We start from the raw sequence: 15,689 nt of genomic DNA, 5'->3' as shown, positions 1-15,689 counted from the left end.
GCAAGCCACACTTCGGCGGCTGCCCAACTTTTCCTGCAGGGAGCATCAGTTTTTCCATCTCCAAAGCCCCAGCAACGGCGTTGTGGGGAAGCCTGCCGCCAGCAGAGGGGAAGGTGAGGTCTCCGAGTGGGAGGGAAGGGGCTGGCCCCGCAAAGGGGGCAGGGTGGCAGAACAAAGTGAGCGCCGGCCAGCCCAGCCCAGCGCCGCCCGCCCGCCGGCCCGGCTCACCCTCCAGCAGCACCTCCTTGCCCGCGCGCTTCAGCGCCTGCACGGCCTGGTCGTGGGTGGCCTGGCGCAGGTCGGTGCCGTTCACCGACAGGATGGCGTCGCCCAGCCGCAGCGCCCGGCTCTGGTCGGCCGCCAGTCCCGGGAAGATCTTGGAGATGAGGATCGGCATCCGGTTCTCGCGGCCGCCCTTGATGCTGATGCCCAGGCCGCCCGCCTCCTGCTTCACCACACGGACGCGGCGCACCGGCGGTGACGCGCCCGCCTCGCCCGCCGGGCTCCGCGGCGGCGCGGGTGGACTCGGGGGCCCCAGGCCGCGGCTCGGGCTCCCGGGCAGCGAGTCGCCGGCGCCACCGCCGTTCGGGAGGCCGTTGAAGGCGGCCGCCGCGGGCCCGAGAGCGGGCTCAGACTCAGCCGCCCCGGCGTCGCCCGTCAGGCTCAGGCTCTCCCCGCTCAGCTCGGCCACCACTCGGACCCAGCGCTCCCTCAGGAGCAGCTCCACCAGCCCCGCTTTGGTGGCCCGCGTCCACACCGCCATGGCCGGCCCCACTCCCGCCGCCGCAGTCGCCGCAGCTACCCTCATTCCAGTCAGGCAGCCTCGGCGCTTCCCCCTTCCCGCCCGTGGGGGCGGGTCCGGCCCCGCCCCCGGCGGTGATTCATTATTCATGAGGCCACGCCCACCTTCCGGAGGTGCGGGGAGAGGACAGCCGAGCCGCTTCCGGGAGGTTAAGGAGTTGCCGGCGGTCCAGCGGGTTACAGTTCACCGGACGTGGGCAGCTCGCGTGGTTTGGGCTGTCTCACGTTCTCCCTCGTACGCCTCCGATCTCCCCACTCCCAGCTCCTGACCTCTACCGTGCAACTCGCCAGAGCTGCCTGGGCACAGAGAGTAAAATCAGCTTCGAGAGGTACTTTGCAAGCCTGCAAGACCCAGTTGCAGGTACACTTTTGCATTGATTGGTTTACAGAACGCTCCGCCAAGTGTGCTCCTTTTTGAGGCCTGGAGATGAGATGAATAAAATGCACCACAGCTGAGAGCTGAGAGTCTAGTTGGGGAGGAAAACAAAGAGAATCAGCTAACCTGATGTTATAGTATGTGGTGAGTGTCAAGTACAAAATGCCCTGTGAGCAGATGAGAACATTTAGTTGGGTCGGGGGTCAGCTTTATAGAGGTGACAATGAAACTCAAAAGTCTGAGCATTTGTCACTCTGCTTTGTAATCCCCTGTTTACTTGCCAGTAATGTCAGAGGAAAAATATCTTTAGCCCCGCAGTCACGATAGGTAGGTCTCAAAGATATCTGTAAAATGATGGTTACTTAGGGAGATGCCAGAATCCAATGTCAAGAGAGGATAGGGTCAGTGGCAATGACAGGATACGAGTGTAAAACGCCGCATATAACCACATATTTGGAAGTGTTTGGACTTGAATTTGTAGATCTGACTTTCTCACCCTGGAGGCCATGGCCTTATGTTAGGGCAAGTGCACATGGGCCTCCCCAGAAACACTGCACAATGTAGGGCCTGCAGCGGTTTTTATCCAAAGATACAGGTGATACAATCCACTGGCTTCTTACAGTTTCATGGGCTTGAAGAGCAGAAAGTAACACACTGTAAAGCAATTATACTCAAAGGAAAAAAAGACACTGCTTTAGTAGAATGGGGAGAATAAATCAGCTATCTCACCTTAAAATTACACAATAAAAAAAGAGCTGAGGAAACTGAGGCCCAGAAAGTCGAAGATTCTGGCCCAAAGCTCACAGTGAAGAAACAGACAACTCACGTCTCCTACCCTCCTGGTCCAGTGCTTTTAAAAAAAAAAAAAAAAAAAAAACAGAAGTCCAGACCTCAAGGATGAGGTCCAGAAATCACGCTGGAAAGATTGATCTCAAAAACATGAGATCACCGTGCCCTCAAACGTTCCTTTTTTTTTTGGCAGGAAAAGTAAAATTCCCCTATTTTCATTTGGGCAGGAGGGGAGTTGGCGGGGGGGAGGGGAGAGAGAAGGGGGATGCCAACCCAGGGAGTGTACACCAATTCCTGTAAAAGGGGTTTGTATACCTGCTTGCTCATGAAGTTCATGTTGAAGCTCGTAAGCTGTGTCCATGCAACACTCTGAATGCACATTCAAGTACGGGCAGAAACTTTCAAAGAGCCTCCTATACCAGAAGTGAAAACAATAAAAATAGAGACTAGAAAATCACCCAGAGCCCAAGTGAAGAAAGAATTCACAATGAGAAGAGTATCTTACCCCTAAAAAATCATTACAGCAGAATCCTCTTTGCAATTAGCAGAGCAGGATTTTCCAAGCTGCAAGTGTCAGCAGAAGCTCAACCCTCCAGCCTCTCCTAAATCAACTGCAGTGAGGCCAGCTCACTGTTCCGGCAGGTCTCGATGTGCCCACGTGCACCTGTAGTCACAGACGTTTCTGGCTTTGCTCCAGCTGAGGCATGAGCCCCTAGAGGCCTGAGTTATGTGAAATTTCTGCTTATTAGAGAGCACTTGGCAGCTGATTCCTTAGAGTATAAGCACAATTTTGAACCTTTTATGTACATATTCACCCAAAGGTTGGGCACTTGAAGATACCCTGATGAGCAAAAGGGAAGTGCTGGAAATTCTTTCCAAAAATGTCATGACCTTTTGGTCAACAGAACTGAAGGAAGTCATAGATCTTACAACTAAATAGTAGGTGAGGGCACTTACATAAGTTATATAACAAAATAAGCCTAGGAAGAGAGAAGGTAATGGAGACTGATATTGGGATTCCAAACTATTGAACTGGTTTTATAAGCTCTTCCATCAGAACTTAATTTTCCATATTCTCTTTCATCACCACTTTCAGATTGGCCAAACTCACCCAGAGTCTCCCAACAACACCCCGCACATTCCTGGTGGAGGCCATCCTTCTAAACGCTTCCTGCCCCTTTTAACCACTTAACCACCTTGCAAGATCTCACCCCAGTTTTGCCGTCTTCCCAATTTGTTGGGATTTTTTTGTCCTTTGAACAACTTTATTCTGTGCCTTGCTTGTTTGTCCAAGTAGGTTACAGAATACAGGAGGGCAGGAACCACCCATTGACTTCCTTTTGTTCCCCACTCTTCCAAAAATACCACCTTGCAGAGAAGGAACTCATTAAACATGTGATTGACTGAAATTCAGTGCCTCCTGCGCTGCAGTCATTTCACATAATCCCTCTGAAGGTTATTGGTTCCTTGCAGAGTGAAAATTGCCATCTAGGAAATCTCAAGTAGTCATTGGAAATCTACTTACTGTGGATAATGAAATCTGAATTAAAAAGAGTACACATCTGTTCCCATAGTTTCTTAGGGATGGCAAGACAAACACACATAATTCTTTGAACAAGCATGCTATTTTATCTGCCTCTAAAAAAGGGAACGGCTGTGATAATTCCTAATCACCTTTCATTCCTGTCACCTATCAGTAGGTATTCTCTGCTCAAGCTGTTATCTTACCATTTTCTCAGAACAAGGCAGGCATCATTGCTACACTACTTTAAAGTGAGGGGGTTGGGTTAGCTCTCTCAGTTCCATAATTTCCTACAATTCTGACTCAGGCTCTGATTGTAGGCTCTCTCAAAAGCCAATGGCCCTTTTTCCCCTTTCTTCTTTTCTCTCATACTAGATGAGCGATATAGCATGGTAATTAAGAGCACAAGATTCAGCTCTGTGATGACTTAGAGGGGTGAGAGGGAGGCTCAGGAGGGAGGGGATTATATGTATACATATGGCTGATTCACGCTGTTGTACAGCAGAAACTAATACAACGTTGTAAAGCAATTATACGTCAATTAAAAAAATTAACAAACCTGTATCAGGTGCTTGTCTCAAAACATACAAAAATAAAAGCACAAGGTTCACATCACAGTCTGGCCACTTACTAGTTACATGACAATGGTCAAGGGACTGAGGTCATAGGCCTCAGTGTCCTCTTCGAAAAACTTCAGACATCTTCTACCTTAAAGTGCAGCTGGGACGGTTGACCGGGATGATGGCTGCAAAGTGCTTAGCACTGTACCTGATGCGAGAGTTGCATGAAAAGAGCCGCTGCTGTTCTCATTACCTGCTGACCGTTAGCAGCAGCCACAGTGAAAACCTTTGGAAGAAATTCTCCAGCTGAGAGTCTATACTTTATCGAGGAATGAGTCCACCATCATATGATTTGATTCCAGGCTTAAAGGGCAACTGGCCAAATTAATTTCGGTGACAAACAGATCTCGTGTAAAGCTATACTTGGCTAAAAGGGAGTACAGAGTGCCAAAAGTCTGCCAAAGGAAAGAATTAGTGGATCTGGGGCTGCTTCCAAGGTTTGAGTGTTGTGTAATTTCATGAGGAAGGAGGGCCTCAGGCAAAACTGCAGCCCTTAGCAAGCCTGAAGGTTACACCACAAAGGCGGCCTGATGCCAGAGGAACAAAAGCAAGAGCTGCTCAGTCACTACTAACGAAGAGGCCAGAGGGAGAAAGCAGCTTGGAAGATAACCAATCCAACTTCCATCTCTGAAAAAATATCCACCCCCCTTAGGGAACAGTGAGATCAACTGTCCCTTTTGACAGTATGACTTTGTCTTCCAGGAGAAATACCCTACAGTGTGTTTTTCTCTCCAGCACAAACATGAAGTGCAAGAGGAAAAGGTGCCTACACCCTTTAGATGATGCAAGCACATTTTAAAATTCATCTCACCAAGATAAATCACTATCCATCTGAAACCCACAAAAATGGATTAACTATCTCAAGCGTTATAACTATGAAAACCCACATCTGTTAACCACATTCCTAATGAGAAGCAGCTGGTGACAGTTTTGTAGTTCTGCGACTTTCCTTTTAGGAAAATATTAGTGAGGACATTAACAAGCAGAAGTTTAGTTCATTGAATCCACTTAAGTTACGGAAAATCACCAGTGTTTTTTATTGACAGTCATGGTAATTATATCATTTCCCATGAAATTCAAATAAGGTCCAAAAATAAAAATCCACTTTCCTTCCATATCAGTTCTAATGGAATTTCCAGTGCCTATACAGTTAACACCTGTAGTCTTCTAGTCAGCTTAAACTCTCTTTCTTCACATACAAGTGAACAACAAATCATGTTTATCGATGCCTGTAGCGTTTCCAGTAAGGCATTTGTCTCACATCTTATGAACAGCCAACTGGGGAGGGATCATGGATCCTTTGAGCTTCCCAAGTGGCACTGGTGGTAAAGAACCTGCCTGTCAACGCAGGAGACAAAAGAGATGCAGGTTCAATCCCTGGGTTGGGAAAATCCCCTCGAGGAGGGCATGGCAACCTATTCCAGTATTCTTGCCTGGGTGGGCTATAATCCACATCCACAGGGTTACAAAGAGGTGGACATGACTGAAGTGACTTATCACATACACACGGATCTCCCTGGGAATCAGCTGCCTGCTGGGGACCCACCTCAGACAAATGCACATTTGTGTAAAACTCAGCATTCAAACCTGGGGGCTCACAAAGCCTCTGAAGCCCTTCCACACACACTGTCATGGGCTGAATCTTGTTTCCTCAAAATTTATAGGCTGAAGTCCAGGTCCACAGCACCTCAGAGTAAGAATGTTTGGAGACAGGGTTTTTAAAGAGGTAATTAAAATAAAGTCATTAGGGTGGGCCGTGATCCAATGTAACTGCTATCTTTATAAACCGAGATTAGGAAACAGACACACAGGTAAGACTCAAAGAGAAAAGGGCCCTCTACAAACCAAGGAAAGAGGCCTTAGAAGAAACTGACCATGTTACTTCCTTGATGTTGGATTTCTAGCCTCCAGAATTTTGAGAGGATGAACTTCTGTTGTTTAAGCTACCCAGTGACTGCGATGCAGTATGGCAACCCTAGCAAACTAATACAAACCCCAAGTCAAGAACCTATACAAGAGCCTGTTATTTGCCTCCCTAACTGCCAGTCTCTTCTGCCCTTTACTTACACAAGTGGACATTTTTACTGTGCCATCCCTTTGAATCTGAGTGGTTCATAACTGTGTCTTCCACTGAATAATTCTTAACTGCAGACTTTAAGGTCTACTCCTATCTGGCCCTATTTTTCACTACACGTGGGCTTAAGAGCTCTTGATCCAAATCTACTTACCTAAGCTGCTTAGCTCTCCTCTGCGCTCTCTATTCTTTACCTTTCCTAGGTACTTCATCTGCTTCTTGTTACTATCAGCTGGGGAAGCTGTCACCCTCCAGGGTGCGCCCAGTACTACGGTACCCTTCAGCCTCACTTTCCTCCATTTCTGATCTATGCTGTGTTTCAACCACATGGAACTACTGGTGAACCCTTGGACAGGCTATGCTCTCACTTCAGACCTTTGCATGCAGAATGCTGCAGGAAGGCCTCTTTTCTTCTCCTTTCCACCTTGCTAATTCCTACCCAGTTCTCAAGGACTGTCTCCTGACTTCAACCTCGTTAGGTGCCCCTTCTTTGTGCTCATCTCTAATGTTGATGGGCTTCTCTCCTCAACTAGGCAGTGAAGTTCTTGAGGGCTAACACCATCTTCTGTCTGTTGGCTGATACAAAGCATATAGCAGACACTCAATAAATGTATGTTAAATAGATACTAAGTTCTAAAGACAGAACTGACACAAGCTAAGCCTTAATATCTATATCTCTGTTGTCCACCAAGAAACCCGCTTGCTACACATAGCTATTTAATTTTTTTTTGGCTGCACTATGTGGCTTATGAAATTTTAGTTCCCTGACCAGGGACTGAACCTGGGCCCTCAGCAGTGAGAGCACAGAGTCCTAACCACTGAATAGCTAGGGAATTCCTAGGTCAAAGTCAATGAAAATTTAAAAATTCAGTTCTTTTTGTCATACCAGCCACATTTAAAGTGCTCAAGAGCCATGTGGCTATGGTACAGCACAGATACAGAACATTTCCACCACCACGAAGAGTTTATTGGATACACAGTATCCAATAAAATGCCTTGAAATATGAAAGAAAAAGACAACACATTAGGAGGAAAAGGAGAAGAGGTCATGCTGTTTACACAATTAGCCAAATAGCCAAAAAACACTAAAAAGTGAGCAAACTCATGAGTAAACAAGGAAAGGCAAAATACTATTTTTCACCGATTGGACAGGCTAAAACTAAAGTCTATCACTACAGTGTCAAAGTTTTAAGGAAATAAGCAAGTGCTTTCAAACCCTTCTGATGGACATATATTCAACTCCAAAGGGAAACTGAAAGAAAATGAGCACCATATGAGTTAGCAAGTCCAGCCCTGAGAATGAACCCATGAGTAACATCCCCATGAGAGCACCAGCAAACAACATGCTAGTTTGTTCATTACAACACTCTCTGGTTTACATACAAGACTGCCCATAGAACTCATTCTAATAGTGAAATCAAGTGCTCATCCAGAGCAAGAAATCCTTAAATACCTTCTCTGCAGCCTGTGGCATGGAAAATCCTTTGCAGACCATGCCTGCTAATCCTATTTATGAGTGCATCCCTCCTGCTAAGAGACAGTAGAAGAATAATTATTAAGGATGCTACCTTGGCTTCTAATGAACCATTGTGTAACCATGGGAAAAATCACCTTCTCTTGTTCTTCATTTCCATGAGTGTGAGTACAAAAATGAGGCCAAGAGCCACACAGGTTTCTTTCAGAAAATCTTGGGCCTCGCTCCCCGACCCCCCACCCCCGAAAGCCTAAACAGCTCCACTTTTATCTGTAGCATATATTTCAGTTCAGAACAAAGTTCCATTTGAAGAAAGTTTTGATACATAAAAAAAACAAACTTTAAAACCCTCAGAGTACATGATCTCTAACTTTTTTCCACTAGTCCAAGATTTCAGTTTCTCTCCATCTAAACTGGCGTAATCTCCCTGGTAAAGGTTTCATTATCCATTCAGAGATCCAATTACTAGTTACTGCATGAGAAAAGTGAATTTTTAAAGCAATTGAGTCAGGTTCGCAAATATGACCTTTCTCAGGTTGGTCTCAGCTCAAAATTTTTCTGTGGCACTCGAGTATGAGCAGCAGTCTGCAAAATGCCTGAAACAGAAACATAATGCGTCTAGGTTACAGAAACTCCTAAAGTAAAATCACCCTAAAACGCAGGCCCCAAAGTGTCCCTTGCATACACTCTTTCCCTTTCCCTTCCCCCAATTTCTCTAACTTTCTGCCCCAATCACTTTCTGCTTCATTTGTAATTCAGAAACTCTCTGCTTAGGAAGAATTTCAAGGCCCAAAGCTTCTACTTCCCATACCATTTATGGAAGTCCAAGTCATTGGCTGGAAATGTTGCAAAGGAATGCTTTCTACTTTCAGAAAAGTTTTACTTCCTCACTCAGATGATCTGTGAGCCCTCTCTGTCAGAATTACACCTGCCACCATCAATGGGATTTCAGAATATGTTTAAGTAAATCAAGTCTTAAACTAGATTCCAGTTAATAAAGAGTCTCTGAATTTATAGCTCTACAGTCAGGGAAAAGCGAATGAGTTAATATTTAAGGCATCCTAGCCTCCTTCTCAGAGAAGGCGATGGCACCCCACTCCAGTACTCTTGCCTGGAAAATCCCATGGACGAACAGCCTGGTAGGCTGCAGTCCATGAGGTCTTTAAGAGTCAGACACGACTGAGTGACTTCACTTTCACTTTTCACTTTCATGCATTGGAGAAGGAAATGGCAACCCACTCCAGTGTTCTTGCCTGGAGAATCCCAGGGACAGAGGAGCCTGGTAGGAGGCCATCTGTGGGGTCGCACAGAGTCGGACACGACTGAAGCGACTTAGCAGTAGCAGCAGCAGCGTCCTTCTGGTCATAGTCACTGTAGCTCAGTGACCTGAACTTTGCTTTCAATCACACAAAAGAAGACTCCAAAGATTTCTTAGGAAGGGCAGGATATTCCAGTCTACTGAAAGCCTGGGCTAGTCCAGTCAAATGCAGACTGGAAGAATATGTCTCACTAAGAAGGTGTACTTAAGAGAGAGGAAAGTTACTTTTCACAATGACCTGAAAAGTTGCATCTATTTGTTTACTCTTCTCACTGGAAAAAAAACAAAAAGATGGCGCAGAAAGGCCATTTAAACCAACCATTATACACCTTGTTATATCTGTTCTCTTAGCAAACCCAAAATAGGCTTTCTTTTATATATTTATACAGCTCTGTTTATCTTATTACCTCTGTTAATTCTCCTACTATAAATTCTCATTTTTCCCCCTTTCCAAGCTGGAGGGCAATACCAAAGAATGCTCAAACTACTGCACAATTGCACTCATCTCACATGCTGGTTAATGCTCAAAATTCTCCAAGCCAGACTTCAACAGTATGTGAACCATGAACTTCCAGATGTTCAAGCTGGTTTTAGAAAAGGCAGAGGAACCAGAGATCAAATTGACAACATCCATTGGATTATCAAAAAGGCAAGAGAGTTCCAGAAAACTTCTATTTCTGCTTCATTGACTATGCCAAAGCCTTTGACTGTGTGGATCACTGCAAACTGTGGAAAATTCTGAAAGAGATGGGAATACCAGACCACCTGACCTGCCTCTTGAGAAATCTGTATGCAGGTCAGGAAGCAACAATTAGAACTGGACATGGAACAACAGACTGGTTCCAAATTGAGAAAGGAGTACGTCAAGGCTGTATACTGTCACCCTGCTTATTTAACTTCTATGCAGAGTACATCATGAGAAACGCTGGGCTGGATGAAGCACAAGCTGGAATAAAGATTGCCAGGAGAAATATCAATCTTTCACATCTCAGATATGCAGATGACACCACCCTTATGGCAGAAAGCAAAGAAGAACTAAGGAACCTTTTGATGAAAGTGAAAGAGGAGAATGAAACAGTTGGCTTAAAACTGGACACTCAGAAAACTAAGCTCATGGCATCCAGTCCCATCATTTCATGGCAAATAGATGGGTAAACAATGACAGACTTTATTTTTTGGGCTCCAAAATCACTGCAGATGGTGACTGCAGCCATGAAATTAAAAGATGCTTGCTCCTTGGAAGAAAAGCTATGACCAACCTAGAGAGCATATTAAAAAAGCAGAGATATTACTTTAACAAAGGTCTGTGTAGTCAAAGCTATGGTTTTTCCAGTAGTCATGTATGGATGTGAGAGCTGGACTATAAAGAAAGCTGAGTGCCAAAGAATTGATGCTTTTGAACTGTGGTGTTGGAGAAGAATCTTGAGAGCCCCTTGGACTGCAAGGAGATCCCACCCATCCATCCTAAAGGAAATCAGTCCTGAATATTCATTGGAAGGACTGATGTTGAAGCTGAAACCCCAATACTTTGGCCACCTGATGCAAAGAACTGACTCACTGGAAAAGACCCTGATGCTGGGAAAGACTGAAGGCAGGAGGAGAAGGGGATGACAGAGGATGAGATGGTTGGATGGCATCACTGACTCAATGGACATGAGTTTGAGTAAGCTCCGGGAGTTGGTGATGGACAGGGAGGACTGGTATGCTGCAGTCCATGGGGTCGCAAAAAGTTGGACATGACTGAGTGACTGAACTGAAGCTGGAGGGTGGGGTTCATCTCAGTAAAAATGTTTCTCATCAGTACTTTACTCATGACGTCATCAGAGCCCTCATATTCCTCTGTCTGTACCACAGCCTTTCACCTATCCCAAACAAACAAAACCACACATACTGGCTTTCCACAGGCATGCAACGGAATATATCCACCTAGATGAGAAAGCTATCTGCTTTGTTCAGGTCAACTTTAGTTCTTCATGTTCTAATTTAAAAGATCACATTAAAACTCGTCAACCAATGACACCTATAAGAATAACAATGTCAACGCAAGCAGAAGAAAACAGAAAGGGTGAAATATTATACATCAGGCTTTTGGGTCCCCACCTCCACTCCTGCTTTGTAAGAAAATGCCCAGTGTTTTCCCTAATCTTGGAATGGGCTTAGAACATAAAAAGATGTGTTACTGAGACATATCCCCAAACCTGATTCTTTCCTTTCAAATAAAATTGAATAGTTCACTACCAATGGCTATGGGCACTATTTTTCAGATGAAGCATTACAGTTAAAATTCACTTTTGAAACATAACCCTGATTATGGCTTTTGGTAGTGAGGCCGGCTTGAATAAGCAACCATAGTTTCCCTAACCTCGAAGGCAACTTGGGCCAAGTCCTCACACCTCTGACGAGCTACAGGCTGGTAGACAATGAAAGTTGTCAGCCTTTGGAAGCCTCAAGCACGTGTTAGGGAATAGATGGCAACTATCGTCTTCCCCCACCTCTGAGAGTAAAGTCTGAAGAACAGGATACTAAAAAAAGTTGGATGAATTTGCGGTTAACTGGAACATTATCCAAATGACAAATACCTGGCAGTTTCTGTTCACTTTCAGTCAATGAAGGGAAATTACTGTCCACTATTTTAGAGAGTAACATTCATAATAACTAGTCCTAAAGAATAACTTTGTTTTATTATCATGATTTGTGAAAACAGGGTAGACAGTTCAAGGAAGGACACAGACAGTGCCCTTTTTAGGTTCCAAATTTCTTCTTTTTGATGGGTGGTGGGAGCTGAGCAACGATGTCATCCAGAGGCCGTTCTACCGCCACCAGGGTCTTTTCATCCAGGAGATCCACAAACAGCAGAGGCTGGAGAAAGAAGGGAAGGTTCTCACCAGGAGTTAGATTCCAGGGCTAGTTCTCAACTGACTATCGAGGGCCAAAAGGCTAGCCTCATGCGAGCTGGAGGGAAGTAAATTTCCTAGGAGCCTTCCTGCCCTAGAACTCCAAAGGTTGGGAGCTTTTATAACTGAATCCAATCATTTAAGATTTTAGTAGGATTCTTCATTTTTCTCTGTAAAGGTCTGTGAGCCTCTAATTTCTTATGAATTCATAGTAACAGAGGGCTCTGGAGCCTAAACTTGATAAATGGCAAGTTACAAATTACTTAAATTTAAAACACCTCCTCCTCTAAAAAAATTCTGCAGACCCCCAAGAAAATGTTCCAGGATTCAATGAATACGTGTTCTATCAGAGTGGAAAGCCTAGCACAGAAAGGGGATCATAAATTCAATGACTTCTATTTGGTTGAAACTTATCCTGTGGAAGAACTATTCTCCACTGGAAGTCAAATTTAAAAGCCCAGCTTTAACCCAAACAGAGACCCAGCTGAGCTCCACCATCATTTCTCACAACCTACGTATTTCATTTTTATAAAGTATGGTGCCTGGCTCTAATATACTGAGGCAAGAACAATCAACTACAAACCTAAGGGACAAACAGCCTCAGAAAGGCAGCTTATTTCCCCAAACCAGGTTCCCTGCATGTACAATGAAGACACTCTTGTCTTCCTCTTGTGGGACTTACTATATTTTGATAATATCACAGGGAACCAACCACTTAGAATATGATGGAAGATGTATTACCTTATATTTCTTAGAAATTTTAAAGGCATGAGCTGTGCGCCTCCTGATGACATCGGATTCGTTTGTGGGAGGCAGTGGGTTGTACAGTAAGGTTTTGTCATTTGGAAGAGGCTAGAAAGACAAAAATATGTTGTTTAATAATTATTATTGTTTACTTTGGGCCTCTACAGACCAAAGGACTCTAGTGATTTTTCAGGAAAACTCCATCTTCTAAACACCATATTATACACTTATTACCTCTCTGATTCTTCTTTTTTAAAATTAATTTATTTTTGACTGTGCTGCACGGCATGTGGGACCGTAGCTCCCTGACCAGGGACTGAACTCACATTCCCTGTGTTGGGAGTGCAGTCTTAACCACTGGATCACCAGGGAAGTCTCCCTCCCTGACTTTTCTTACTTCAGGGAGAAAGCTAGAGCCATACCCCCAGCTCTACTGTATAGCGGGGGGAATATGTGGCAAAGAGAGCTTAGTACCGTCTGCCAGCAAGATCAAAGTGCTGGCCCGGGGCTCCTGGCCAGTCTCGTCAGTAACACTTTGTGAGACAGAAACAAACTGGTGTGCATAGGAGCTCAGCCTGTGCAGGCTCTGCTTTCTAGACTCTCCCCCAAATAGATCATGGGCTAGCCAAGTGACACTAACCACCCCATTGATGTCACTGACACTGCGAGAGATGATGACCTCTAGCCAAGCAAGTGATTATTTCATTTCTGACTTCCTTGGGAAATAGCTCTGCCCTTCATGAGGAGGCGATGGACTTATCACCAATACTGGGGGAACAAAACAACTTGGGCTCATCTGGGTTGAGTTATAAAGAGGCAACCGAGTGGGAGGGGCCCTTCCTGTATCGTCATCTCGCAGAAGGCACTTGTCAGCCGGCTCTGACTTCCCACGCCCGGAGCACGCAGGGCCCACGAGATGAGCTCCAGTGACATCGCCACGCACACCTCCTTTAGAGCCATCTGCTGCTCTCCCCGTGCTCCTCCTACCCCACCTTCACAAGGCACCAATGCACCGTGTGCTGGCTGTGCTCTCAGCCCAAACTGCATTACGGCATGGCCACAGCAACACCGCTGCTGGGAAGACAGTGCCTGCCCAGAAATAGACATGAAATTTAGGGTCAATCACAAGAGCAGCTGGCAGAGACTGGAATCTGGAACGGAAAAAAAAAGTTCACATCCCACCTAAATCACAGCCACGAAGGATGGAATTTTCCTAACTGGCCTTTTCTCAAGACGCTAACAACAGCTCCCCAAACTGGCAGATGGTGTGCCAGTAAATTCAACCCAGGGGGGGCACAAGCAGTCAAAACCCCAGCCTGTATGTATATCCTTCAATGAAATCGTGTCAGTCACCCCAGGGTGCAAAAGTGGAAGTGACTGAGTGCCTGATTATGGCTACTTTCTGAATATGGACCTCATCTTTTTCCTACTTAATTTTATGTGCTCAGAGGCAAAGCAGGGAAATAGTCAAATCAGCAAAAACCAGCACACCAGGGCCTGCCCCTTCCCTCAGAACCTCTAGAGACTGGGAAGAAAAATGAGGAAATCTGCAAAACTAAAAGCTCCTTCCCTCCAAAGAAGGTACCAGCAACCTTTACTCTGATTCTCCTTCCTCTAACTAATGGTCCTCCTTTGCTTTCAGAAGGAAAGATTGTTATGGAAAGCAGAAGCCAGTGAGAGTACAGGAGGCAGTGGTGAAGGACTCACCAAAGACTTGTCGATGAGGCAGAACATGTAGGTGTCGTGGAGGAGGATGTGCATTGGTCTCTTGGGATGAAAACTGATGTGTGTGATGGGAGTGTCCCTTTGGAGCCAAAGATGATGAAACCCCTGCTTCTGGACAGTCCGGCTCCATTCTGTGTACTGTTTGTCTGGGATGCTGAACTCAAATACCTGAGAAAGGATATAACACAGAGGAAATACACGCTGGTACCCAGAAAACCAGAAGGTCATCCCTGACTGGAAAAACAGCTATATAAACCCTGCCTGTATCATAGTCAGAATATGCATTTTCACTACTTTTTTTTTTTTGGTTGCACCACACAGCATGTGGGATCTTAGTTCCCCACCTGGGGATCAAACCCACGACCCCTGTAGTAGAAGCACAAAGTTTTAACCACTGGACCACCAAGGAAGTCTCGACTGCTGTTTTTTAAAATTAAAACAATTTAAGGTAAATTACAGAACAATAAACAATTCAAACAGCACAGAAAGGTTTATATAGTGAAAAATCACCCTTGCAATCTTAATATCTCTTTTCCCCAAGACAAAAGTAGCCTGTTCCTTATTTATATCTTTTCAGAGATATTTTATCCACAGAGTACACACTGTTCTGCAGGTTGCATTTTTCACTGAGCGTTGTATCATGGAGACTGACTCATACCAACGTCCACACACGTCACTTATGCTCCCTTTGAAGAACACATAATAATAACCTATTCACTTCCTGGATGAAGAACACATAATAATAACCTATTCACTTCCTGGATGTAGCAGGATTTTTCTATCTGTTTAATGAGCACTGAGGTATTTCCAACCTTCGGCTACTACACATGAGGCTGTAATGATCCTCTCTGTATCAGTGTCTTTTTTGTACAACTAAAAGCATACACCTGCGGCGAGAACTTCTAGAGCTGGAACTTCTGAATCAAAGATGATGCGGATTAAAATTTTTTTTTAGGTTTCTCCAAATGCTCTCCAAGGGGGTCATACTATATGAAGTGATGTCTCCTGGTATCCTCATTGCAGTGTGTGAGTAACACTATTAATCTCTAATTAAGCAGGTACAAAAAATTTCCTGCTAGTTTTAACGAGAAGAAGTTAAAATGAGAGATTCCATTTTCTTCATGTAATAGATACGTTTGTGTAAAAACTGCTAATCAAAGTAGCCAGCATCTGCCTAGTAGTCTACTGAAGCGTGCTTCTTCGCGCCCTGCATTGAAATGGTTCAGCTTTTTAAAATGTTTCTGAATTTTATGATAATTTATAAAGTCATATGTATATCTGTATCTAATATTTATAAACTTAATAGAATTTATAATAATTTTGTTTTTTAAAACAGTGCTTCTTGGATCACA

At 44.7% G+C, this 15,689-nt stretch overlaps 2 protein-coding genes across 2 annotated transcripts in view; both read right to left on the bottom strand.

The window, feature by feature from the left end:
* Positions 1-808, bottom strand: part of SNTB2 (syntrophin beta 2) — a 66,580-nt gene extending 65,772 nt beyond the window's left edge. Inside the window, exon 1 of the mRNA XM_068992832.1 lies at positions 229-808. Coding sequence (XP_068848933.1) covers positions 229-808 — 580 coding nt within the window. The remainder of the gene's footprint in view (positions 1-228) is intronic.
* Positions 809-11,692: 10,884 nt separating this feature from the next.
* Positions 11,693-15,689, bottom strand: part of UTP4 (UTP4 small subunit processome component) — a 29,833-nt gene continuing 25,836 nt past the window's right edge. Inside the window, exons 15-17 of the mRNA XM_068992369.1 lie at positions 14,320-14,505; positions 12,610-12,720; positions 11,693-11,833 (exon numbers count right to left, since the gene is read on the bottom strand). Coding sequence (XP_068848470.1) covers positions 11,717-11,833; positions 12,610-12,720; positions 14,320-14,505 — 414 coding nt within the window. The 3' untranslated portion in view covers positions 11,693-11,716. The remainder of the gene's footprint in view (positions 11,834-12,609; positions 12,721-14,319; positions 14,506-15,689) is intronic.

Source organism: Capricornis sumatraensis, chromosome 20, assembly GCF_032405125.1.
Source record: "Capricornis sumatraensis isolate serow.1 chromosome 20, serow.2, whole genome shotgun sequence".
NCBI classification, from domain to species: domain Eukaryota; kingdom Metazoa; phylum Chordata; class Mammalia; order Artiodactyla; family Bovidae; genus Capricornis; species Capricornis sumatraensis.
The sequence above is the reverse complement of the archived record's forward strand: the minus strand, read 5'-3'. Positions and strand labels throughout refer to the sequence as shown.